Raw genomic sequence first — 27283 nt, 5'->3', positions numbered from 1 at the left:
CATACATGCACACACACACACACACACCATTCCAAGTTTGGAGACTTTTATGAAATTGAGTTTGACACCCCTGCTCTAAATTTGTATATTTGTATATGGTTTGTCTCAGTGGGTTGCCCCCGTTTGGACCGGTTTGCAAGAACCAGTAGTAAAACTGGCGGGAGGCTTAGTCCACTGCCCTGGATATCATTATAAGCGATCTGCACATGCGCAGAAGTGTGTGTGTGCGAGTGAGCATGCATGTGCAATCCCACTGAGAACTGATAGTAAAGGTAAGTAGAACCCATCCCTGGTTTGTCTGAAGCTTAACATACTGCATAAAAGCAGGCCTTTAAATTTATTTTATACACACTTTCTCTAAAACTTTTTACTCTGCCTCAGATATTGTTCATGTCACCTAAAGTAGCATTTTCAGCCTCCCAATGAGTTGGACCAGAGCTTCCGTTATTCCAGTTAGCAGCTATTGGCGAATTGCTCTAAGGGGAACAAAAGAAGCAATACAAAGACACTTTGAAAGCCTCCTTCAAGTCCCTGGATATCGACACCACCTCCTGGGAAACCCTGGCACAAGATTAATCAACATGGCGCACGCTGATCCACCAAGGCTGCCAGACATCAGAGGACAGAAGAATAACCATAGCACAAGAGAAGCGAGCACTCCACAAAGCCAGAACTGCAATGCTGCAACAATCGTGCCCACACATGTCTGCCCTGGCAGAACATTTTGTGCCCATATAGGCCTTACCAGCCACCTGCAGACACATCGTGGGTAGCCCACAACCTGTTAGATGTCAAGGTCCTCTTCGAATACAATAGACGAATATCATCATTGACGAGTTGGAGAGTAGAAGTTGAACGGCCTGAATTAATATATTCTTTTCTTTATTGTGAACATATTTATCTGCTCTACACTTTTACTTTTTCTTCCCAATGCATTTAATTTAATGCTTCCACATACCCTTTCTCTGGGCCTTGTTATCTATTTGCCTTTGTAGAAACTTTGTTTTTATCCACATCATAAATCACAAAATGATTTAATCCCCTGGCTCCTCTCATCTTTCCTGCATCAATGGAACTCCTGGCTCATTTTGTTGGCTTATTTACATTGCTGATATTTATGCTTACGCCAATATTTTCCAGTTGACTTATTCCTTCACTGAATCTCCCATTTCTGGGGCACATTATTGTTGATTGTTTCTGAGAACCAACTTTAGCCATAATTTAGGTGATTTTTTCATATCACACCTAAATTAATTCTAAATCTTACTTTTAACCAGATTATAAACAGATTATAGTCATTGATTATAAACACTCTTGCATTTTAGAAACAATAAGTACTGTTAATTTTAGTTCAAAAATCCTGAATGAGAAGCCCCTTTTTAATGCAATTGTAGTAATTGCATCTGCTACAGTTTATAAACTATGATGGGTTGATTAACATACTAAAATAGTTACAGATGTTTTGTATGATATTTTAACCAAACTTTATCTGAAAGACAGAGAATTTGTGTTTCATAGTATAGGAATCCCTCCCACCCGCCCTCTGAGAATGAAATATTTTGGGGAATATTAAGAAGCAAAACATCATACTTCCCCAAAGGAGGAAAGGAGAAACATGTTTTTATAGCCAGTCTTTCTTAATGTGCCTATTCACAAACAAAACACACCTTCACCTCCAGTGATGGGATTAAAATTTACTTCCTTCTCCACCCAAATTCTAAGACCAGGACGTGATCTTTAGGAAATAATATGATTAAGCCGCCACCATTAGAATAGCAAACGACACAGAGCTCACTACATTGCACAACTCATAGGGGCATTTCAGACATTGCACAACCCTCAGCAGCATCCACTGATTCAACCAGTTAATCAGCTGCCCCAGAAATGCATGCTGTTGGTGGTTCTGGTCAACATAAATAAATGGACCTACTTTCCTAAGTAGCTAGCCTCTATTTTATTTCCAGTGCCCCTTTCCCGGCTTGGAACTGAACAGATTGATTTTTCTTTCAACAATAGATAATATCCTATGTCAATCCAAGAAATTCATGTGAAAATTTATAGAGAAAGTTGATGGAAAAAGAATGGAAGGAGCCCATTCCGCGATTTGCAGCTTCTGTTAAACTCTGCAGAAAGCACCAAGAGATTGGAATGTTTAGAAATCTACTGTATTAAAAATCTGTGAGAAGTGAAGAATTCAGCCTTTGTAAAATAAATTATCAAGATCTTTCTTCTCTCTCTTCCTAGGCAACTGAATAGTCATTTTCACAGTTAGACCCTGTAGGAGAAAAGAAGATCTTGTGTGATTTTAACATGGAAGGAGAATAGCAGATTATTGACAAAGATTCTGTTTCCTTTTTGTTGATCTAGAAAGTTATCCTCTTCTCTCCTAAGCACATTATCCAGACTGGAGATTGTTTCTTCTTGTTTTTAGAGCATTTGGGTGGTGAAGCTACCAAATGCAAGCTACCAATAGAAGATAGCACTCTTCCAAAAAAAAGACTAATTGCCTACTTATAATGAATAATGATTGAGTGGATAGTATTATTTTTATATTTTTCTAATAAATTACTTACTAATAGAAATAGAAATATACTTGGCCCCATATATTTTTTTCACAAAGAGCAAATATTTTCAATAAAATAGATAACAGCTTTCTATCATAAATATCCAATAGGGCGATTATTTCCCCCACACCCACACCCAGTTCATTGCAAATTGAGGGAATGGGCTACTAAGAATAGTGGAAACTATTGAACAGAAAGAGATGCACATACTGCTATTGAAAAGTATGGATGCCCTTGTGATTAGGCTTGGTAAAGTCAATTGGGCTGAAATCCCCTCTTGTAACATCTTTTCTCCCTTTCCAGTTACATTTTCCTTTCCTTTCTCCAAGCTTTTCCCTCACCTTTCTCTCCAGTCTAGCTCCCCTGTTGTCCTCTATTGTCCTCTTTTTCTTGTCAGGATTAAGAAAGAATTGTATGGGGGTGCTAGGGTCTGTATGCTTGTGTTTATGTGTGTGAGAGAAGTTTTTCGATATACGAATTGTCAGGGATATAGATCAGTCAATGTTTAAATGGAGGCAATCTATTATGCAGGCAAGTAATTTAAATTAGTCATTAAATTAAGTCCTTAATTATTTATTTCTGTGCTGGCTTTTCCTTTTCTTCAAAGGTTAATTCTGGGGAGGTATGTGTATCAAAAGCAATTATAGGAAAATGATGAGCATGTGATGATTTAATCACCCCAAAGCCACCGGCAATCATTTACTAGTTAGGACATTTGATAAAATGGTGTTTCTGTTTGCCATGGCACTTAAATGCACATACCATCATCATGTTCCCTCTTCTCCACAAATATCCCTGAGATAAATATGAAACCAGGAGGGATTGCTTTTCAGTATAACTGATTTTTTGGAAAAGTCTTCCTTTGGAAATCAGGCTGATGTCCCAGATTTTATTCAGACATTTAAATTACTTTGGGTCACTTTTGCTGTTACTGCTTTTTTTTTTTTCTTCCTGAGTTGTCATTTTTAATATTCTCAAGGTTGATTTTATGTTTCTTAGATTTACCATGACTATTGTAAATTGTCCCACAGATGTACTTATCATATAAACTCCCAGGATTTGGGCTGCTTGTAATGTGACACAAATACAATAAATAAACTTTGGGTGAAGGAAGACAGCTGTGTGTTTCACAGGAATTTATGTTTATCTACGGATGATTATCTTAGGTGCACTATTGAAGGCCAACTCTGTCCACAATTGGAATTTGATCATGAACGGCTCAGAATTTCCTCAGCATTCCATCCTTTCAAGGTTGGTAAAATGAGGACCCAGACTGTTAGGGGCAATATGCTGACATTGTAAACTGCCCAGAGAGTGCTGTGAAGCACTATGGGGAGGTATATAAGCTAAAGTCCTACTACTTTCCTTCCTCAGCTGCATATTCCCCTTTTTTTCTAGCTATAAGTAATGTGTAGTAATTTGTTTTAGTAGCTGGAGAATGATAGCCAGGCCTTACAATCTGATTTTCCAGTGGAAGCAGATGGTATTCCCTACTGTGACTCTGATCCAAAAACATTAATCACAAATATCTGTGTGATCTCATAAAATCAACTCATTACTTATAAAAGAGGCCACTACCTATATGGTTGTCATGGTTCTGAGAATTCTATGATGTCGGGAATCATGGTAAACTGATATCACAAAAGTGGCATTGTCCTGCAGCCTCCATATGGAATAACATGTGGTTGCTTGGTAACTGCATAGAATCATTTCAATTGTTGGCTGCAATATTCCAAGGCATCCCTCACTTGAGTAAAATGAGCAAGAGTATCATGAGATGTGTTGCCCCCTTGGTGACCCAAATTTTCCTGGTTGAAATTCTGGTATTTTTTGAAAGATTGGATGGATTCATACTTCCAAGCCCAGCCTCAAACATTAATTGCAAAGGGAATACCATTTCTCCTGGTTATGACAATGTGCATATTCAGGAGACAATTGGTCATTCCATTGAATTTCTTAGGTCATCAATTTTAAAATTATGGAGTAGATTAACTAAATCAAACCCTCATGAATATTTAGATGAAAAGGGATCTCATGAAATTCTGCTGAAAAAACTGTACAAATCATCCAATGTCCTACAAGTGACACCCAAAGCAAAAATAACCAAAAAGGAAGAGATTCAAGAGTTGGAAGTCCAAAAGGATTTAACTACAGAAATGTTGGAAGTTTCTAGGGACATCAGCCTGAGGACTAAAAGCTATCTAGAAGGGTTAAAGAACCATCAGAATATGGTACAGAGAGATCATTGGCTTCAAAAAAATCCAAGAAAAAAAGACTTAACTGTTAGGTTACCAATAAAGAGGCGAGGATTAGCAAAAACCACAGGAAAACTTGCAGAAGATCAAGTAAAACATAATTCACATACAATAGCTGAAAAACGGTGGAAACTTGCAGGGCGACAAGTGCTTCTGGCTACCAAAGCAAAAATTGCAGAAAACAAAGAGAAAACTCGTGAGTTGGATATCCCGAAGGAAGTAGTTAAAGAAATTTCAGAAACTTCCAGTGAAATAAGGCTCAGGACTAAAAACCCTTTGAAAAGATTAAAGTGGTATCAAAGAAAAATACAGCAAGATCAGGAGGGTGGAAAAAATTCAAGGGAAAAGGATTTTTTTCTTTGTTTGGTAAGAAATGGTCTACAATTTGCAGAAACCATTGGAAAACCGCTACGAGAGCAAGAAAAAAGTGCTTCACATAAAATGGTTCAACAATGGTGGATCTCTGCAGGGCGACAAGTAGCTCTGAAGGTTAAGAGATGGCCGAAGATGATGCTCAAAGAAAAAATAAGAAGACACAAAGAGAAAGCTCCAGTGTTGGATATTAGAAAGGAAGTGTCTACAGAAGTTTCAGAAGCTCTGAAGGTTAAAAGGTGGCCAAAGGTGACTCCCAAAGAAATAAGAAGAAACAAAGAGAAAACCTCCAAGTTTGAGATCCAAATGGAAGTGGCTATTGATATTTCAGAAGGTCTGAAGGTTAAGAGGTGGCCGAAGGTGACTCTCAAAGAAAAAATAAGAGAAAACAAAGAGAAAACTCCAGAGTTGAAGATCCAAATGGAATCCCTTAACAGGTTTCCTGAAACATCAGTTCACTCCTTACAGAAACGCTCCATTTTACATCTTCCGACTAAGCTGCCCACTTTGACTTCTTCTATTATGGTGGATGATGGTGGTGAGGAACAGCCTGGTAAAGTGGTCTTTATTCTGAAATCTGGCAACAGGTCAGCAAGGCCCAGCCATGTAAAGCACTTTGTAATCAGCAAACAGGCAAAAGAGAAAAACACTCAGAACAAACAAATAACTGACAAACTTTTGGAGAAGGAACTTTCGGAGAAAGAAGAAGACTCAGGAAGAAAGGAAAATCTTCTCAAACACTTAATGATTAGAGGAAGCAAGCACAGAATTACTACTAAGGGGTCTGAAACTTTGAACAAACTGTTGCCTGATGAGACATATTGGGAGCATCATGGACACTTTACCTCTGCTCCACCTTCATTTGATTTTTTGTCAACCACTAATAATTTTCTTCTTCGGCGTTATGCCTTTGAATCTGAGTGGCAAAAAAGATTGGCAACTATCTTTCCCAATGAGGCTGTCAGGAACACATTTGTCAGGTTTATGCGTGTCCTCAAAATAGACTGCAAAGAACCCAATATCCAGAAGTCTTGTCCTGAACTGTTCAATACAATTGGTTTTTTCCTGACAAAATTTGTTAGATCAGCAGATTTGAAGAGGTTATCTGCTCTGAGGAAGTTTCCATTTTTGCCGGCTAAAAATGAAAACAATATTCCTACAGCAAGCTCCAGAAAAATGAAGAAGCCCCCTAATAAGGTAAAATCAATCTAGATAAGTAGTCCTAACAAGTGCACTCTTAGGAGTCTGACCAAGACTTGATTACTTAGAAATGTCTCCTTTTTTTCTTTCCAGGAGACCAAATTGGTGTAAATTATTTGCACATTCATTTCTGTAAAAGCAGTTACTGTTCTAGAGTAAAACCCCTTTTAGATGGCTTATAGTAATGTGCAAACACCATTTCTCTGTATGATTCCCATGTCTATTCTCAAGCAAAAGCGACATGTGTATTTATGTAAAGTTCTTACAGATGCTAATCAGCATCTGGGGAGAGTGGCATATAGCACAAAGGTAAAGTAACTGAAATGTGAAAACTAAGAAAAGCAGAATGGGGTTCACCAGAATTAAAACAGAGATTTCAGATAAAATTATATGGTTTTAAGAAAACTGGATTGGTAGAACTGTTTTTAAAGGGTAAGTAGACCCAAATATATGGCACTTTTTTTCCCCCCTGGGGAAAGGACCTTTTTATGGATTGAAAGAATTGCAAGAGTCTGCAATATCTTTTGTGTAACAATGATAACTGGTCTTTAAAGAAAAAAGATTTACCGAACAATGGTAGAGTCAAATGTTTCCTGCACAAGATGATGGTGGGCCATTGTCTCTGGCTGGTTTTATCAATTTAATTTCTGTTTTTGAATTTTGACACACTATTTTAAAGGGACAAAATGGATGCTGTAATAAACATCTAAATTCTTTTTAATAGTAAATTTGACAAAAGTTTCCTAAACAGTAGGTAAAAATGAAACTTGAACAATAATATACAGTACATATCTCTATTCAAACAATAATAAATAAGGTTTACTTTAGTTGAGATTTTTGTAATAATCCATATACAGCATTGTACATAAAGAAATAATCACCGCTTGTTTACCTAATTCCTGGCTACTTTTTAAAAAATATTTTTTACCCTGACACATATGTTTTCTCCCATGTCCTAGCAGCAACAATACTTTTCCCATCTATATTTATAGTAAGTAAACCACTTTAGTAAGTGGTTTATGAACATTTTGTTAATGTTTTATAAACTTATTTTTAATAAAATATATGATTTGTGTGTTCACTGTAATAATTCCAAAGTGGGTTTATTATGAACTTGCATTTTTAAGATTCTGCCTATTTTTTCTGATATAATCCAATGGGTTTTTTGTCAGTTTTTGTGGAGCTAATAGATGCTTTGGCATACAGACTTCTGACTCTTCCATCTGTCTGGTATTCAGCAGACAAGATAGATGGGGAAAACTTGCCAAGGAAAATTACAAGACTGCATGGAGGGGAACAAAAGTTCTGAAACTTGCCTTTGTCTTGTCTTGAGTTTACTATGAATTGGTAAGGGCCTCTGGTATGGCAAAGTATAAATGAATAATAAATCAGGATTCTAAGTTCAAGATAATAAAACATAATTAAAAACATGTTATGGATTAGTACAGTATCTTCAAGAAATGGGTTTCGATTATAGTTATTGCTAAATTTTTATATTGGGATATGGGCTAAGACCGTGATGGCGAACCTATGGCACGCATGCCACAGATGGCACACAGAGCCATATTGGTGGGCACGCGAACTCAGCTCCAGTGTGCATGCGCGCGCTGGCCAACTGATTTTCAGGCCTTCTGGGCCAACCAGAAGTAGAGAAACAGACAGTTTCCTGCCTACGGAGGGCCTGGGGTGTGTGTGTGGGGAAGGCCTGTTTTTCTCTCTCCCCAGGCTCCAGAGCCTTTCTAGGAGCCTGAGGAGGGCGAAAATGGCCTTCCCCCACCCCCGAGGTTCTCTGGAGGCCAGAAATGGCCCGTTTGCCAACTTCCGGAAGAAAGGCTCTGGAGCCTGGGGAGGGCAAAAAATGGGCCTACTGGGCCCACCGTGCCATCGCATGCCAAAAGTGGGGGGAGCGCAAGGGGTCACGCACGCGCACATGCATGGGGGCAGGGCGCATAGAATTATGGGTGTGGGCACACGCACACGCTCCCTCCCTGCACTCCCCCCGCTTTTGGCACGCAATGGCAAAAAGGTTAGCCATCACTGGGCTAAGACATTCAAATTAAGCAAGTTCTAGCTTAACATTATCTGAGAACTAAGGTGTTACAGAATAGTCCGATATATACTGATGAGTACAAGTTGTCCTCTATATCATTAGTCAGGATGAAGAAAATGTTGCAATACATGAACACATCTTCTATTTCACTTTGTTTAACCTTGCAGATAGCAAGGAAGAGAATTCCAAAATACGGGAATGGCAACATTACTCATTTCGAATTGGCTTTTTCTCTGACAATATTGGTAATGATTATTATTGCAATGCTGATTTTAATTAAGGTAAGATAAAGTATTTTACTAGAGATCCTTGTATTAACTTATTAACCCACTGTAAAGTTGAGCGATCGAAGAGGCAGAAGCAAGGTAGTGTGTGACAACAGCTCTTTAATATAGTGTGTGAAGTGCAAAGATACAGTAACACAGCTCCCTTTATATACCTTGCTGGGCTGGGAGCTGACCAATCACAATTGACCTATTGTCTTTCAAATCTCCTGCCAAAACCATATACATTACACTCCTCCCCTCCCAGAAGGCACTCAGAGTGTATATTTGCATACAAAATCGTGCAGGTGACCAGGGCGTTCCCTACGCCTAGTTGACCTGCGCAGTTCAGTCTGAGGCGTGGCGTCGAGCTGGTCAGAGGGACGTTGTTTCTCCCAGCTCCGCCAATGGAACCTCCTGGATTACTTTGGGGGCGTTGATCTCTTCGGCTGGGGGAGGAATCTCGTTGGGACATCGCTGGACATCGAAGTTCCCAGATAAGTCTTCCGATCTCCTCGGGTTTGAGCTAACTGTTGTGGGAAGAGTTTGGTAGTTAGGGCTTGGACTTTGGATTTGCAGTTCTGGTTCGATGGCCAACCTTCTCCGGAGTTGATCAATATGCCTTCACCAGATCCTCCCATCTCCCATGTCTACGGTATATGACTTGGGGTCTTTGTTATCCGAAATCGTCCCAGCTACCCATAGGAGCCCATTCGTGTAGTTTCTGGCAAACACTGGTGTTCCTATCTGGAATTCCCTCAACTTCTTGTCCACCCCCTTGAACCCGTCTGGGGAATAGTTGGGGTGTCAGTCAAGAATGCACCGCAACCCTCTGTCCATCAGGAGCTTGGCCGGGCTGTGCCCTGTGGCTTTGCATGGTGTGGCATGCTGGACAGCCAGAAATTTATCTACCCTGGCCTGCCAGTCTCCTGCATCCAACCGTGAGAGTGCCTCTTTGGCCGTTCTCACGAACCTTTCAAACAGCCCGTTACTGGCTGGATGGAAAGGTGCAGAGAGTGCGTGCCTGATTCCCAACTCTGCTGGGTACCCCTCGAATTGGGTTGCGGTAAACTGGGACCTGTTGTCCAATACTAAGGTATCGGGAAGTCCATGGGTGGTGAAGAGCTTCCAAAGCACTTTGATTACTGCTTCGGAGGTTGTGGATTGCATGAGGATGATCTTGAGCCATTTCAAATAGGCATCGACGATCACTAAGAATGTTTGGCCATGAAAAGGGCCTGCGAAGTCTATGTGGATTCTCTCCCAGAGACCTTGGGGCCATTCCCATTCCCTGACTGGTGCTGTAGGGGGATCTGGCCTGGACTCTTGGCAGAGTTGACACTTCCCCACCTACTCAGTGATGATGTTGTCCATTCGTGGCCACCAAACATAACTCCTAGCTAACCCCTTCATCCTTACGATCCCGGGGTGCCCATCATGTAACATGCGCAAAACCTTTTCTCTTAAGCATAAGGGAACAACGACACAATCATCCCACAATAAACACCCCCCTTGCATAGACAATTCATTCCTCTTGGAGGCAAACAATTTAAATACCCCGCCTTCAGTCTTTCCCGGCCACCCCCTTGTGACCCAACTCATGACAGTCTTTTTTTTTTTAATTGAAAAGTTTTATAAGAAATACAAACAATTTTCTCCCCCCCACCCTTTCCCCCTCCCCACATAATAGAAAATGTACATTTTCTTATACATAATAAATCCTACATATACATGTTTCCCTTAAAGAAAGCATTAAAATAAGGCATTTTAATTACATTCGGAGTTGCTCTTCTTCTCTTTCTTCCCTCATTCCACAACAAACCTTCTTCTCCTCCTTTCTTTCCCTTCCCTCCCTCCTCTTCTCTCCTACTTTCTCCTTCCTCCTCTCCTACCTCATCCTACTTCCTTTTCCTTTCCCCCACTTCTCTCTTCTTTTCCCCCTTCTCACCTTCTCTCCTACTCCTGTCCCCTTCCCTTCCTCCTCTCCTTTCTTCCATTCGTCTCCCTCCCTCTCCTCTTCCTACCCTCTCCTCCTCTCTCCTTTCTAACTTCTTTGCTGTGGAATATTCTCCTCCTTTAGTATCTGAGCAACTCCTGTATTCTAATCGTAGATACTTTCTTTCAGTTTCTTTTCAGATTTATTCATTTATTCCCAACCCAACCTTTATCCCTCCCTCCCCACCCCCGACTTCCCAGGGCAAAAACAGGGTATTACATTTAACAAGCATAAGCTAAAATATACTAACCAACTACAGAGTTCAAAATACCCTCACACTCTTTAACTCCTCTTTTACAAATTCATCAACCTCCCTTTTATATCTTCCTAAATATAAAGACCTTTTTTGGATGTATAATCCAATAATTTTACAATATTACCAACATTAAAAATCATAGATAAGTTTCATTTCCTCAGCCTCAAACACCGTTCCTTTTCAGCATTACTCCCTAATAAAATTCTAAATTTAACATTTATCCTCTTTAATCCTTCATAAAATTGAACATTTTCAAACCTTAGACATTTTCTCTCATATACCTTTTAAGATACTATAATCTTATTTTAAACATTTTAAAAATCTCTTAATACATCAAAAAAACATTCTTAATTTATTTCACAATTAAATTTCAAAACCTGCAGGAAGATATCCTTCAAATTTTCACTTAACCATTTTAATACTTCCATAACTTTTAAAAAGCAATCGTTTTTATATCCAAAACTAATTGTAAGAAAACACTTCCTTTATATCATTGTTAGAATGATATATATCATCTTAGAATAATTAGAATAACCTTTAAAAATACCAGTTAATTAAAATTTTGAATTTATTACTAAAATCCTCCCCCCAAAAAGAATTAATCTTCTATTCTTCCCTTCTTTCTATATTTTTTCCAATCCTTCTTCTTCAATAATTCTTTCAGCATTGCTCCTCCCCCTAATCTTCTCTTCAAAAATTTTTGAATTTTGATGTGAGGTTGATGTATCTTGAAAACTCGCTCTCTTCTTAAAATCATTTTCTCTGGTTTAAGACCCCCATTTCGACTCCTCCTGTTTGTATAATCAATCATTTCATTCCTTTGTCTGTAAAACCAAGAGTTGTTGCCATAAAGTTTGTCAACTTGCAATAAAGAGTCTACTTGTTGGTTTTCTTTTAATTGAGTGGAAGCGTCTGTTTCAACCTCCATTTCCAGCCTGACAGTGTCTTTGTCCTCCGGAATCAAAATCCTCTGTTTAATTTCCTCCTATTTCTCAGCCAGCAAATCATTACAATTCTCCAAGCTACATTTTTGAAAAATTCTTTCAATTATTTCCAAAAGAACAGAATTAAAAGAGTCTAATAATTCTTGAAAAACCTTTACGGTCACAACTTGAGAATTTGCTGATTCACCAAACAGTGACTCTCCAGCCCAGATGTCAGCCATGTTTCAGTCTTCACTTTATATTTATTATTATTATTATTATAATTTTATTTCTATACCGCCCTTCTCCTGTGGGACTCAGGGCGGTGTACAGCCAAGATAAAACATTGCATATAAAATTTAAAAACAATTTAAAAAACAATTAAATAATTTCGGCCCAAGATATTAAAAACAACCCAATTAAAACCAAATTCAATTAAAACTGAGAGGATGGGATATTTATCCAGCTATCAGGTCGACAAATCCAACTATTTTCCACACAGTATGAAGGTATAAATTAATTGAGGTCAATACCAAGTTCTTTTCCATGCCGCTTCCACTTTAAATCTTTTTCTTAGGATGTAATCCAGTAGCTGTATCAATGTTACAAGCATTAACAAGCGTTAACAAGCACTTTCACTAGTAGCTTTTACTTACGCCCTTAGGCGCCATTTTCTGCATTTTTAAAAACGGAGTTAAAGTATTACTTGCATTTTTTTTCTTTTTTCTCCTGCTTTGCTCTGCCAGCACTCCAAGCCCAAATTTAAAATTGTGTTGCTGGAATGGTCGCGGCTTCTAGCTCCGCTTTAGCGGAGTCGTCCCAAGGTCCAGAGCAGATTGACAGGCTTCTAGGGAGCTTTCACCTTTCGCGCCCCAAGATTTCTCCTAGGGCGCTTGGGGGGCTCTGCCTCTGCCTGTCCGCTCTTCTCTCTCCCCTTTGCCTGGGGAGAGGGTTTCCAAGCCCCAGACAGCTGTTTTTCGGCTGTTCTAGGGCTTTTATGGTGCCGAGGCTCGGGCGCCCACAAAGGAGTGTCAGCGAAGTTCGCAGAGCCAACCGGAAGTCAGTCTTTAGAACAGAGTCCCGAGCCGAGGCTCTCGCCATTTTGGCAGAAGTGAGAGGTGCTGAGTCCAAAATGTCAATGAGTAGGACTGGTGCTCCCGGGGTTGAGTCTTCCAGGATGTCCGATAGCGGGCATCGGCTGAGGGCATTGGCATACCCCAAACTCAGTCTGGATTGGTAGGAATATGCTGCTAGAAAGATGGTCCAGCAAGTCATTCGTGGAGACAAGGCAGTGGGGGTGGCCGATCCCCTGCCAGGAGGCCCAAAAGTGGCCGGTGGTCCGTGACAAGTTCGAAATTCCACCCAAACAGGTATTCGTGGAATTTCTTTATTCCCGAGACGGGAGCTGGCTGTCCAGCTGGCTGTAGTTCCGCTCAGCACTGGACAGGGTGTGGGAATAGTAAGCGATGGGCGCCTCTAGTACATTTGATAGTCTGTGGCTCAGGACGGCCCCTACTCCAAAAGGGGACGTGTCACAGACTAGTACAAGTGGAAGCGTCACATTGTACTGGATGAGAAAACTGTCCGCTGACAAAAGTTTTTTCATGGCGGCAAAAGCGGCAGTCTCAGTCTTTCCCCAAACCCAGGGTGCATTTTTTGGCTAATAGTTTGTGTAGGGGTTCAGCTACCGTTGCCTTGTCTTGCAGGAATATGGCATAGAAGTTAAGGAGGCCCAGGAAGGCTTGTAGCTCCAACTTGTGTTGGGAGGTTGGCGCATTTTTGATGGCCCTAATCTTGCTTTCGGGGGGGGTGAATGCCAGTTCCGCCCACCCGGTACCCCAGGAACTCAACAGAGGGTACTGCTATCATACATTTGTTTCGCTTGACCCTGAGGCCAGCGCTTCTAAATTTGTCTAACACTAGCCTTAGTCAGTCCCCTAGTTGTTTCTCGTCTATGGCACTGATAAGGACATCGTCAAAATAGGGGACTACCCCTGGAAGTCCTTGTAACAGGCGCTCCATCATGCTTTGGAATAAGCCAGAGGCTATGCTGACTCCGAATTGTAGCCTAGTGCATTTGAAGGTACCTCTGTGAGTTATTATAGTCTGTGCCTCTGCAGTAGCACCATCTACTGGCAGTTGCTGGTATGCCTGCGCAAGATCAAGTTTAGCAAAGATTTTGCCAGGACCCAGCGAATGGAGTAAATGGTGCACGATTGGAATAGGGTAAATGCTCTGTTGGAGAGCCTTATTAATCATGCATTTGTAATCAGCGCAGATGCACACAGACCTGTCAGGCTTGATGGGTATTATGATAGGGGTCTCCCATATGGTGTGGTCTACTGGAACTAAGACCCCCTGTTTAATTAGTTTGTCCAGTTCCAAGTCTATCTTAGGCTTTAGTGCGAAGGGCACTCGTCTAGCCTTAAGTCGGATTGGGGCTACATTAGGGTCTAGATTAAATGAGATAGGGGTCCCCACGTACTTGCCAGCTGGTTGTCGAACACGTCCTGGAACTCTTGCATCAGGTTGTCTCTCAGGCTGCTGCCACTCCTTGCTGGCTCGCCACTTGCACTGTGGACTCTGGTGAATCCCATTCCAAGGGCCTTAAACCAGCCCAGACCCAGGAGGCTCGGTAGATGCCCGCTGACCACGGTGAGGGGAAGCTTCTTTCGGTGCTCTCCATACTCAACCTGGAACGTGCCTACTTCTTCCACAGGGATGTGGTTTCCTTGGTAGTCCCGAAGCCGCTGAGGCTGTAGTTGACCCTTCTTCAAGCTGGGCATCGCCGCTTTCAGGGTGGTCCAGGACATGATGGATAGAGATGATCCGGTATCGATCTCCATTTCGCAAGGGCTCCCCTCTATCTCCACCATGGTGTGGACTTTCTTTTTGGTCTACATGCTGGCTTGGCCGACCCTGGTGCTGCAGGTCTCATGATTCCAGAAGTTCGCACCCTTTTTTGAATCACCATCTTTGTTGGTCCTCTTGTGCCGCACCGGCTCTGATTGGCTGGCTCCGCTCCTTTGCTTGTGGTTGGATGATAGACTCGCCCGGCAGACCCTTGCTAAATGTCCCCTTTTGTCACAGTGCAAATGGCGCCCTTGAACTTGCAATTCTGTCATTGATGGGAACCTCTGCAGCTCGCACAGTTCTCTCGACGCTCTTTCTGCTCCCTTTTGTGCCTTTCTGTTTGGAAGACGTCTTTGTTGGACTCTTCCTTGTTGTCGGTCTGGGTTGCCTCGCGGTGCACCCGTGTTGACCTTGACATCGCTTGCAATGGTGCTGGCCGTTTGCAGGGTCTCTGCAGCCTTGGTGGAGGATTCGTGTGCTCTTGCCTCGTCAAGAGCGATGTGGAGCATTAGATTGGACCTGGCAAGCAGTCTTCTCTGTAGGGGAATATCTCTAACACTGCAGATTAGTTGCTCTAGGAGCGCATCATCAAGGTCTCGGTACTCACAGTGCGTCGCTCCCTTGCTCAGGGTGGCCATGTAAGTGCTGATCGGTTCGCCTTCTCGCTGCAGCCATTGCCGGAACTCGTACTTCTGGATGAATTTGGAGGGTACCAGGGCGTAGTGGGCCTTCAGTGAAGCTAGCAAGGCCTGCCACGATACCGTCTGGACCAGGGTCGGTTCCGATAGCAAGTCAGCCATGTCGAAAACCTCTGGTCCACAGTGGCTCAGGAATAGTGCTCGCTTCCTGTTGTTGGAGAGGCCCGTAGATTGCTGGCCTCCAGGAAACACTCGAACCAAGCCATATATGACCCCCACTTCTCTCTGGCTGGATTGAAAGGCGTTAGTGGTACATACGCAGACATCGTGGTAGTCCTGCTCTGTATGGGGCTCGTCCGCCTGGCTGAATCCGTCGTTGTCAGCTCTTTCTCAGCTTGCTTCTCGTTGTCTCAATCCCACCTTCATCGGCAATGTTAAATTGGGCGATTGAGGAGGCAGAAGCAAGGTAGTGCGTGACAAAAGCTCTTTAATATAGTGTGTGACTTTAGCAAAGATACAGTAACATAGCTCCCTTTATATACCTTGCTGGGCCAGAAGCTAACCAATCACAATTGACCCATTGTCTTTCAAATCTCCCCCAAAACCATATACATTATACCCACTATATCGCAAAGCCCAGTAATGAATAAATAAACTTTTCCAACTTTCAAAATATTGCTTTCGTGAAGAGCTAACATTTCCTTAAACATTAACTCAGGGAGATCACAGTCCTGCAGCAGGATTTAATATAATACATTCAACCTCAAAGAGCCACAGCAGATGTGACAGTGACATAGCAACATCACAAGAAAGGGTGGGACTGGTTTTTCTAAAATTATTGGTGAGGGGGTCAAATAGAGATAACTAAATGGGTGTGTAGAGTTGGATTCATTTCACCTCCAAGTCCAATAGGGAACTTTGGGTTGGTAGGCTTGATTTGGTCCATAAGACCTTCTTATGAGGCTTATCAAACCATGTTGGAGACCGTGGACCTTTTTACGCACAGAAGATGGAGAAAAGGAAGAGTTTCTTACTGAGAAACAGAGAAAAAAACATTATTCTCTAGCCAATCGTTGATTCTTTTTCCTCGCTGTGAAAAATCTTTACATTTATCCCTCACAATCACATCTCTCTTTTTGGATTAAACAGATCTATTGTCAACGAACTGCCAAAGGACTGGAAGGGACCCCTCTGGAAAAACGGTAACTCTTGCCTGGAGATACTTAGTTATTTGCAACTCTCTGCTCTGAAAATCCTCTTTATGAGGACCAGTCTCAAGATTTTTTGGCAAAGCACCTGTGAGTTTCACTTTTAAAAACAGGTTTTAGTGCACAGTAAAAGTTGAAAACACTGAGAACATGGCTGAATTATCTGTTTTTTTGCTGGCTGAATTTGTATGTAAAGCATTGGCTTCCTGTTATATTCCTCAACTGGTACTATATGTTCCCCTCTCGTCTTGGCAACTTTAAACTATTTTCAGTGCTGAACAAACATTAAACTTGAGATTGCCAGGTGGGCATGCATGCTAACAAAGCCAAAAATAAGTAAAGCCCCAAAAAGATGCATGGTTACCTGCAACATGTACTCTTAATCTTTGGAGACAATTGCAGGTGTGTGCTTCAGCATACCAGGCACTTAAGCCTTCTACTGCCTGCACACTGCTTGTACATGCACAGAAGACTCTTGTGACTGAAAAGGCCTTTTTGACTCCAGTTTGAGAAATGGAAATAAATACATCTTTCATTTAAATAAGAGTTTGTATACTCCGCCACAGAAATGTATGCCATACAGAGGTGGGTTTCAGCAGGTTCTGACCAGTTCTGGAGAACCGGTAGCGGAAATGTTGGGTAATTTGGGGAACCGGTAGTAAAAATTCTGACTGCCCCCCCCCCACCTATTCTCTGCCTCCCAAGTCCCATCTGATTGGGAGGAAATGGGGATTTTGCAGTAACCTTCCCCTGCCACACCCACCAAGCCATGCCCACCAAGCCATGCCCACAGAACAGGTAGTAAAAAAATGTGAAACTCACCACTGATGCCATATTTTGTTTGCACATTGCCAAAGGGTTCTTATCCAGGCTAAGATCTCACTATTTTTCTTTTTAATTATTTGTTTAAGGACACCTCTGGATAGAATGGAGAAAGGTACACTTGAAAAACAGGTCTGTAAATGCAGAAGCAACCACTGGTGATCTGCTACTTAGTTGTCTTATTGGATCTGAAAAGCATGGCCCCACATTTCCAAAAGTATTACAAATATGGCTTAGGAAAGCCTGAATTAAATAATAATAATAATAATAATAATAATAATAATAATAATTATTATTATTATTATTATTATTATTATTATTATTATTATTATTATTATTATATTTGCAAATTTGGATTTGCAAATTGAAGTTGAGCGACTGTGGAAAAAGAAATCGTGTGTTGTCCCGATTGTAATTGGAGCCCTTGGAGCAATACCCAAAGGGCTACCCCGCTATTTAGAAATTCTAAATTTGGCGGACTTGAGCATTTTGACTCTACAAAAAACCACCTTACTCGGAACAGCTTACATCCTCCGACGATACCTTAACAGTTCCTAGGTCCTTGGTTAGGACTCGAGCTGCTGAGCTATTAACCAGCCTCAAAGGCTGTGAATCTCACTAAAGATTAAATAATAATAATAATAATAATAATAATAATAATAATAATAATAATAATAATAATAATAAAAATGAAAATGTGACAGGGTGGTGGGTTTTTTAAAATTTTGCAAACCCCCAGGAATCACTTATTTGTGAGTCGGACAGTTACATATATTTGTTAAATAGATAGATGATAGATAGCTAGATGGTTAGCTGGTTAGCTGGATGGATGGATGGATGGATGAATAATAATCCTGTCATTTTGGGAGTATATTAAACTCAATGAGGCTTACTTCTGAGTACATAGATGTTAGGATTGTGTTGCAGTGTTTGACAACTGATGTCTAGAGCCATCTGTTATACTCTCTGTACTGTTCCTGTTTTAAAATTACTTCTGTTTTGAAGTCATCTAAGCCATCACTCCATTTTGACAGTAATGTGGATAAAGATGGCAGCTTCCCAGCTGTTGCTCCTGAATTTGCCAGTTTCCCCCATTTCTCACCATTTGTTCTGGATCCTGTAAGAAAATCAGTTGCCTTCAGGAACAGGAGGCACCCTTATTTTTTGCTCATGTAGAAGTAACTCAGAACCACTCTAGCTTCTCTGTGTAGAATGAGAAGATGGCCATTGTAATAGTCAATGGTTTTGAGCCCAGCCTGCCCTACACCTGTGATTTCTAGATGACTGACAATTTCAAATATCCAAACATATGCTAGATCATTTAGAAAAAAAGCAGTATTTTGAATCATTTTGAAAGACATTTTTATGACATACTGTAGTTCCCACATTGTGCCAAACAGTGGATGATCAGAACATTATTTCTGGAATATGTCACAATTATTATTCGTATGGAATCTTTTCAGAAGAAAATTTTTGCTACAACCAGTTGTAACTTAAATATAACAAGATTAACAAACATGGTTTGTGGAGGTTTTGTACACTGTAAACATCTTTTCCAGCTCTTTCAAATCTATAAACTTGAAAAATTGTGTGCATGAAGCAAAGCTAGTCTTTTGAAAAGATCCCATTGGAATAATAGTGATGCACACAATAGTGATGCACACAACTCACTTAAACCAGAGTTGTATCAACCAAATGAATTTGGTTCATTTGGGTAGAACAAGAAGCAATGGGTGGAAACTAATCAAGGAGAGAAGCAATTTAGAACTAAAGAGAAATTTCCTGACAGTTAGAACAATTAATAAGTGGAACAACTTGCCTGCCGAAGTTGTGAATGCTCCAACACTGGAAATTTTTAAGAAGATGTTGGATAACCATTTGTCTGAAGTAGTATAAGGTTTTCTGTCTGGGCAGGGGGTTGGACTAGAAGATCTCCAAGGTCCCTTCCAACTCTGTTATTCTATAATTGATAAAAGCCTCATTCCCAAACAATATTAAGGCATACATTTCTTTCATAGATCATAACTAAATAACACATATTAAGCCCAAGACCACTTGCAAAGTTTAGGAATGCTAGGCCTTGGGAATACTTTTAACTACAGCTACTAACTACTAAGCTTACTGGCTACTAACATTAATTGGCAGAAGTACAAAATATGTTCCAGGATTCTCTACCATAAGAGATAAAACTAGTGTTTGTCTAATTGGACACCTAATCAGGAGTTAACAATTACTCTAATTTGCTAGCCACATATTCCTTCAGCTAAAGCCTCTATTCCAGGAACTGGAATTTGAGATACAAATAAAATGATAATGCAATGCAAAAATTAAAATCTCAGACTGAAATTTTATGATCATTTTTAATATTCTTTCCTCATTCTCAGACTTCAGCATCATCATTTGAAAAACCTGTTTGGTTTAAAGATATGTATCAACCTATAGAGGAAGTAAATAAAAAAGGCATGATTAATAAATTACATGATGAAGAGTCCTCAGAAGTGTCCTCCGAAGAGGAAAACATATATACATGGGCTAGCGCAAGGTATTGTTTCTTCTCTTCTCTTTTCTTTTCTCCTCTTCTATTTTTCCTTTCCTTTCCTTTCCTTTCCTTTCCTTTCCTTTCCTTTCCTCCCCTCCCCTTCCTTTTCTTTTCTTTTTTTCCTTAGCACATATTACAAGAAAAAAACTGAAAAAATATGAGCATGGTGATCATGATGCATTCAGTCGTGTCCAATTCTTCTTGATTCTATGGGCCAGGTTTCTCCACATCTTCTGATCTTGTCTGCTCTGGCTAATGTCAGGTTTGATGGTGTCCAGCCACTGTATTCTTTGATGGCCTGGCATCCTTTTACCACTACCTCTTCCAATATATCTTTGCTTTCTCCAGTAAATGCCCCTGCATGACAAGTAAAATTACAGAGAGAATAGTCCCATTTTATGAGTTAGAGAACATTTTTATTTTTTTCATTACAAAATTCTTTGGGCATATTTGGATTTGTCCAAATTTATATTATCGCAATGCACTTTACATGGAGCTGCCCTTGAAGATCATTTCAAGTGCCCTTGAAGGCAACTCAGATGCTACAACTGATCCAAAAAGCACCAGTGCATCTGCACTATTGGATGTTCCTATGTTTGCCCATGTTATACCTCTGTTGTATGAGCTGTGCTGTCTTCCAGCTTTCTTCTGGATGTAATTCAAGGTGCTGGTTGTCACCTTTAAATCCCTACATGGCAGCGACCAGGATATTTGCAAGGTCATTTCTCCCTGCCCATCCTACCACTCAAATAGGGTGGGGACGCTCCAGGTCCCTTCCCTGAAGTCTTGCCCTCTAGTGGAAGCTTGGAAGTGTGCCTTTTCCTGTGGCTACCCCTACCTTATGGAATACTTCCCCCCAAAAGATTTAGCAAGCCCTCACTCTTTAAGCCTTTTGGAAGGCTGTCAGTACCTGTGCTTTTATCCAGGTGCAGGGATGGAAAAAGAATATCTGAAACTGATGGTGGTACATCCCAAGGGGATGACTGAGAAGATTGGTTTTCGTTTTCATTTTGTGGTCTTATAGTTATTGGTTTTTCTGTTTTTCTTTATTTATCAGACCTCCACAAATCCCTGAGCTTCTTCCCGTGGAAAAACTGTAAGTAACTACATGTGCTACAAAAGGGTTACTAATATTGTTTTCCTGTTTAAACTTTCAAGCACCATAGCAAGCCTTCTGCATTTTTGTTGAGAGGAAATTATTAGAAGTTCTTAGAGTATTGTTTCCAACCTAATTTTGTAACTGAGCAGAGTTAAAGGTATTGTAAGAATAAATTATGGTACTTCATTGAATTTTGTAATTTTGAATATATTAGGTATTTTATGCTATGTCTATAGGGGCTTATGCCCTGCAATAAAGTATTTCATTTCCAAATGTAACTATATTTGCCTCATATTTTAGCAAGTATAAAATTAAATTAACATTTTAGAAACAGCCACAATTGATAGAGATCCAGATTGGTGCCATGGTTTAGGCACCAAGAGAGAAACCAAGAGATGGTGATTTCTAGTCTCACCTTGGGCATTATGCCAGCTGGGTGACCTTTGAGCAGTCACTCTCTGGGAAGGAGGGAATGGCAAACCACTTCTGAAAACTTTCCAAGAAAACTGCAGGGACGAGTCCAGGCAGTTCTCAGGAATGAGCATCAATATGAAGACTCGCACGCAAATAAAGATTGTTAAATCAATAAATCTGCCCCACAACTTTATTTAAATCCCCCAGAACCTGTTAACCTAGAGCAGCAAGGGTGCAGAACCAATTAAACAAACATCTGGGTGAACAGATGTGCCTTCAACTAGTAAAAGCTTTCAGGCTCAATATCAGTTCTAAAGGAACTGCAATAGAAGACCTTTATGTTTGGATCAGCAACAAAACCAAAACCAGAGACCCTATTTTGTTCAGTAACAAATACCTATTTATATTGGCTAAAATGAGTTTATTATTTTATTGCATCTTCTCCTATAGGATTGTTAACAGGAGATCTTGAGATGTAGAAGAGGCAGAAACATTTTTCAGCTAATCCGCTTCTGGTACCAATGCTAAGGAAATATTTGTTTATGTTTTTATTTGTTCGATATATGTTTTACCATTTTTTTCTTGTAAACTCAAGATGGCATATAGGAGAGTCCTGTGAGGTAGGTTTATCCCAGGAAGTGACTGGCGCCAAATCACTCAGAGGACTCCATGACATTTGTGGAGATTTGAATGTGGGTCTCCCCATACCTGGTCCAACAGTTTAACCCAGTTATCATTTAATTTAATTAAGAGCCTTGGTGGTGCAGTGGACTAAAGTGCTGTTAAGTGCTAGCACTTAGCTGCCAGCTGCCTGCAATTAGTGCAAGTTCGAATCTCACCAGACTCAAGGTTGACTCAGCCTTCCATCCTTTCGAGGTAGGTAAATTGAGGACCTGGATTGTGGGGGCAATAAGCCAACTTGGGGGGGAGGGGGCGAAAGCCCTAATAAGCAAGTATATACAAAAAAGTATGCAGGCTATTGCTATAATGCATTGTAAGCCACCCTGAGTCTATGGAGTAGGGCAGCATATAAATTGGACTAATAAAAAATATATAAATTGGACTAATAAATTCCCACTCTCAACTATGAATTAAGCAGAATGAGGTGAAGCAGAATGAGAATATGAAGCAGAATGACAATACATGAAATAAATAAATGTGTATAAGAATCAAAGGCTTGTGGGGGGAGAAGAAAAGTCTGCTTAGACATTTTGGAAAAGCTGGACTTGAGATGCAATGAAGGTGAGACTTGTGGTGCACAAATGCATTCTCTAACATGCAGGCAACACCTGGGTTTTGCAGCAAAGCCATCTTGGGATGCTCATAAGCAATTACATTATTTTCTCCCTTTAGAGAAAATGTGAAATGCTGGGTTCACATAAGGAAACAAAAGAGTACAACTTTTATCTTTATAAACCTATTGAAACTTGGATTAATCACTGTTTCTATTTTGTCTTCTAGAGATCTAATGCCACCAGCACCAGAACCAGAACCAGAACCAGCACCAGCACCAGCAGCAGTAGAAGCTGAAGCTCCGGCTCCGGCTCCGGCTCCGGCTCCAGCTCCGGCTCCGGCTCCAGCTCCAGCACCAGCACCAGCACCAGCTCCAGCTCCAGCTCCAGCTCCAGAGCCTGTTAAAAAGGCTAGTTCAAAGAAACTGTGAGTATCTACAGCATTATGTGTGGGATATTATTTATTTACTTGAAGATACATCCACTAATTCATTGAATTTATGAAAGAGCCATGGTAGCGCAGTGGTTAAAAAGCAGTATTGCAGGCTAGCTCACTGCTCACTGCCATGAATTCGAGCCTGACTGGCTCAAGATTGACTTCACCTTCCATCCTACTAATGTCAGTAAAAAGAGAATTCCAATTGTTGGGGGTAATATACTGACTCTATAAACTGCTTAGAGAAAACTGTAAAACACTATAAAGCGATATAGAAGTCTTGGTGCTATTGAATTTATAAATGTTATTTCTATAAAATGGTTATGCTTCATAGTTGCTATACTAAGAGAGGGCTCTTGAAATTCCAAGCCCTGATCTATAGGCAAGCAAATTGGATAAAATGATATTTTGTTTAATTTGTCAAGAAGAAAAAAATTCTCCAATAGATTGGAGCCCATGCTAGCCATGTTCCAGAGGACAATTTATCTACAGCAGAATTTCTCAATCACAGGACCTTTAAGACATGTGAATGTCAACTCCCAGAATTTCCTAGCCATGCTTAATATTAATGTCTTAAAGTTCCTGAGGTTCAGAAAAACCAGTCTAAAACTTCCTTCTGTTTTAAGAAGTTTGAAAACAAATGAGCCATCCCCTCTTCCCATCCTTTAAGGACACAAGTTTAGCCACAGAAGATTCCTTTTTAATCTCTGTTCTGTTAAAATGTTTGTCTGTTCTTTGTCAGGTCTGAAGAGACGCCCACTAGTGAAGCCACTCCAGCGACTGAGTGAGTAGTACAGTCTGTTCTTTAACATAACTTTTTTCCTCCAAGATACTTCTACATGAGACATTTGTTTAAAACAACATCTAATTTATACTGTGATTATTGCAGTTTCATTGTTATTGAAATTAACAAATCTACACACCCAAAAACCTTTGCATATACAAACTAAATATAAAATACACTGCCTACAGAATTTTAATATCCTAATTTCTCCTGCACTGGTAGTGTAAATTCATCACAAAAAAAATTTTTAGTAGCTGAAATATTTCAGCTTCTAAGAGCATTTTGAGTTACAAATTCAGATCGGGGGAAGCAGAACTAGGAAGCAGAGGATGCTCTGTCAGGAATAAATGCCTTGCCTCAGACCCAGGGCTAGAGGCAGGGGGGCTGGACAAGCCAGCCCCCAAGGTCCACCCTAACCCAATAACCCCTCCTTACCTTAGCCACGCCCAGGGGGTACTTAAGGGTCAGCCATGCGATCCTGTACCAGTTCCAGATCTGTACCTGTAATGATAAGATGCTTTGTTAATAAATACTACTTGATTTGATGAATACCTGCTTGCTGGAGTTATTGGGCGTGATCCTTGAACACCTTTAACAATATGGTAGCAGAGGATGGTTTAACAGCCCAATTCTAATACTCCAGAACATGCAAAGGACCACAACAGACAGGGTGAACACCAGGGCATTCACCAAGAAGATGGCAGAACGGCCTGCCCAACCCGAAGACACGCAAGGAGAGGCACCCAAAATGAGCGGCCTACTCCACCACCCATGCACCCCGACCAGATGCGACGAGGGGTGGAAGGAACACGAGAGCCCGACAGGAGAAATGCATGACCTAAAAGGAAAACTTCTGAAGCTGATAGACTAGTCACAAAGCAACACCGATCTCATCGCGGAACTCCGAAGCCTGGTCAAAGGCTGCAAAGCAGCGAGTGAGGAAGATGAAGACGAGTCCGACTACAGCGACGAAGACGCGGTAAGAAAGGACTGCCCCCACCAGAAACCCACCGAAAAGGCCAAAGAAGAATTCGCGCCTTTTTTACGGTGGCCATCTTGGGAGGTGACGTCACCAAAGATGGCCGACCAACCACCAATAGATTCCCGAGATTTAAATCTCATGGCGGGAATCGGGGCCTACACCCAAAACTACCACAACAAACAGGAAAGCCCCAAGCCTAAACCTACGGGCCCGCCTACCGAGCCCGAGGCCAACCAAGCAATCGAACTAATCACCGCGGCCCTAGGGGACAAAATGAAGCTACCAGACACACACCCCGGTGCCAAGCCAAAGCGCAAAGGGGACCCTAACGCGAGGAGGGCCAGCACCGGAGCCCACCCAGGGGAGCAGATCGCCACCGCGCAGACCCAACACTACCCAGGACTCCCAGGAAGCCCACCCATAGGAACGGGACACCGAGGGTGATGGGACCACTCACCGGACCGACGACCGGGACCAGGTCCAGGACTCGCGGGACCATCCGCAGGCAGGGGACATCTATCGGCGGGCAGGGGACTCGGCCCGACACCCGGAGGCGACACCCACGTGAGGCCGGGCCATCCGGGACCATTCGCGGCCCCAGCGGGACTTCCGACCTTCCCCAGCAATCCTCACCGCTTTTCGAGGCTCCAGACGGCGATCCGCGACGACTTTGACCAAGCGAGGCCGACCAAGGAAGAACCGAAGGTCCATCCGGAAGATTGGGGCCTTCACCCGGGAGCCGCCGAGACGAGCTCCTCACTCAACGGCGGCTGGACTGGAATGAACTTCAGGCATGCGCAATGCCTCCCTGCAAGAGAAACGAAGCGAGACATAGAGCTATAGCGATGCAAGCACATAGAAGCAAGTCAGTTCAGACTTGCCACAGTCATCCCCCTGCCTTATTGCGATCATCCTCATGTGAGGAACCATGGACAGCGACACAATGTAAGTAATTTAACTTACAATTCAGGGACTTTGCCAAGTGACTTTCCCAAACTAAGACTAGATGGAGAGAATTTCCTGGACTGGAACCAGCAGCTCCAAGTCACCCTGCTGAAGGAAGACCTATTATCCCTAGTCACTGATCCCCCAGAAAAACCCTGGACTTTTGAATTAGATTGCACTCACCATAAAGCATATTATATTGTTATTGCTAGCATTACCCCCAGCATTTACCCTAGCATTAGCCACCACTTAACTGCTCTAGAGGTAATACAGAGGATGCACAAACTATTTTACTGTCAAAACGTAGCAAGCACCACTAGACTATCCAGAGAGTTCTATGCCACCAAACTCAAAGCAGGGACCCCAATGAGCGAGCATTTATTGTCCCTAAATGGCACCAGGGCCCAGCTGACCCAAAGGGGGGAGGTCATAAGTGAAAGAACCATGATAAGCATTATTGTGAATTCCCTAGACCCCAGCTGGGACACCTTCATCACACAGATAGACAACCTAGGGTCAGGGAAACTCACACTAGAATTACTAACAAACAAACTCATAGCTGAAGACAGCATCAGGAAAGACCGCTCACTAAGCCGCAGGGAGCAGAGACCCAGCAGAAGGACTGAGCCACAGGGTAGGAGCCACAGTAACACAGAGTGCTACATATGTGGGTCAAAAAACCATTACAAAAGGGACTGCCCTAGAAACGCAGGGGACAGGGAGAAGGTCACACCGAAGGGACAGACCAGAACAAAGGGCAAGATACAGTGACAGACGCTCACCAGAGGACAGACACAGGCGCAGAGACTCCCCTAGCCCCAGGGACAGAAGAAATCACAGGGACAACTCCAGGGAGAGCCAGACTGGGTCACTGTATGGACTGGGAGATCAAGAACAACACAAAGATCAGGACAGGAAGGAAGGCACATGGCTACTGGACTCAGGAGCCACAAACCACACCACATATGACCGTAACTCACTAACCTCATTCACAGAAGAAAACTTTATAATAAAAGTGGCTAACCAGAACAATGTGCAAGTGACAGGGAAGGTAACGCATACGTGCCAGGGATAGGGATAATACAGGAGGTGCTATTAGTGCCAAATATACCCTATAATATCCTTGCCACACTAAAACTGAGCAAGGACAACAATGTCGAGGTGACATTCAAAGAAGGAAAGGCACATGTAACTAGAGGGGGTAAAAGCATAGGGAAAACAGTGATCAGTGGGGACCTGCCATTTTTCCACCCAGTCAGAGACACACAACCCAAGGTAAACAACCACCGGAAAGCAAAACCCAACAACCCAGACAACACAAGTGAGGAAGCAGAGGGGGTCAGCCACACTCACACCACTAGTGACTCAAGTGAGCAGGGGACATCTAGGAAGGAAAAGCCAGCGATAGGGAAGCTAATGCATGACAACTGTGCACACCTATTACACAGAAAA

At 41.8% G+C, this 27283-nt stretch overlaps 1 protein-coding gene and 2 long non-coding RNA genes across 3 annotated transcripts in view; 1 reads left to right on the top strand and 2 right to left on the bottom strand.

Moving 5' to 3' along the window:
- The first annotated feature begins 4271 nt into the window (after positions 1-4271).
- LOC117664875 (uncharacterized) overlaps positions 4272-27283 on the top strand; it is a 36111-nt gene continuing 13099 nt past the window's right edge. The window contains exons 1-8 of the mRNA XM_034416248.3: positions 4272-6388; positions 8609-8722; positions 16520-16572; positions 17490-17532; positions 19785-19942; positions 20997-21035; positions 22914-23111; positions 23863-23904. Coding sequence (XP_034272139.1) covers positions 4322-6388; positions 8609-8722; positions 16520-16572; positions 17490-17532; positions 19785-19942; positions 20997-21035; positions 22914-23111; positions 23863-23904 — 2714 coding nt within the window. The 5' untranslated portion in view covers positions 4272-4321. The remainder of the gene's footprint in view (positions 6389-8608; positions 8723-16519; positions 16573-17489; positions 17533-19784; positions 19943-20996; positions 21036-22913; positions 23112-23862; positions 23905-27283) is intronic.
- Positions 8811-18520, bottom strand: LOC117664876 (uncharacterized). The gene is made up of 3 exons (XR_015734220.1): positions 18294-18520; positions 17401-17496; positions 8811-9234 (listed from the first exon to the last, which is right to left on the bottom strand). It is a non-coding gene; the product is annotated as an uncharacterized LOC117664876 (long non-coding RNA).
- LOC148114132 (uncharacterized) lies at positions 19742-25638 on the bottom strand. The gene is made up of 3 exons (XR_015734222.1): positions 25520-25638; positions 24340-24405; positions 19742-20296 (listed from the first exon to the last, which is right to left on the bottom strand). It is a non-coding gene; the product is annotated as an uncharacterized LOC148114132 (long non-coding RNA).

This window comes from Pantherophis guttatus, chromosome 4 (genome assembly GCF_059756535.1).
Source record: "Pantherophis guttatus breed Tessera chromosome 4, ASM5975653v1, whole genome shotgun sequence".
NCBI classification, from domain to species: Eukaryota; Metazoa; Chordata; class Lepidosauria; order Squamata; family Colubridae; genus Pantherophis; species Pantherophis guttatus.
The sequence above is the reverse complement of the archived record's forward strand: the minus strand, read 5'-3'. Positions and strand labels throughout refer to the sequence as shown.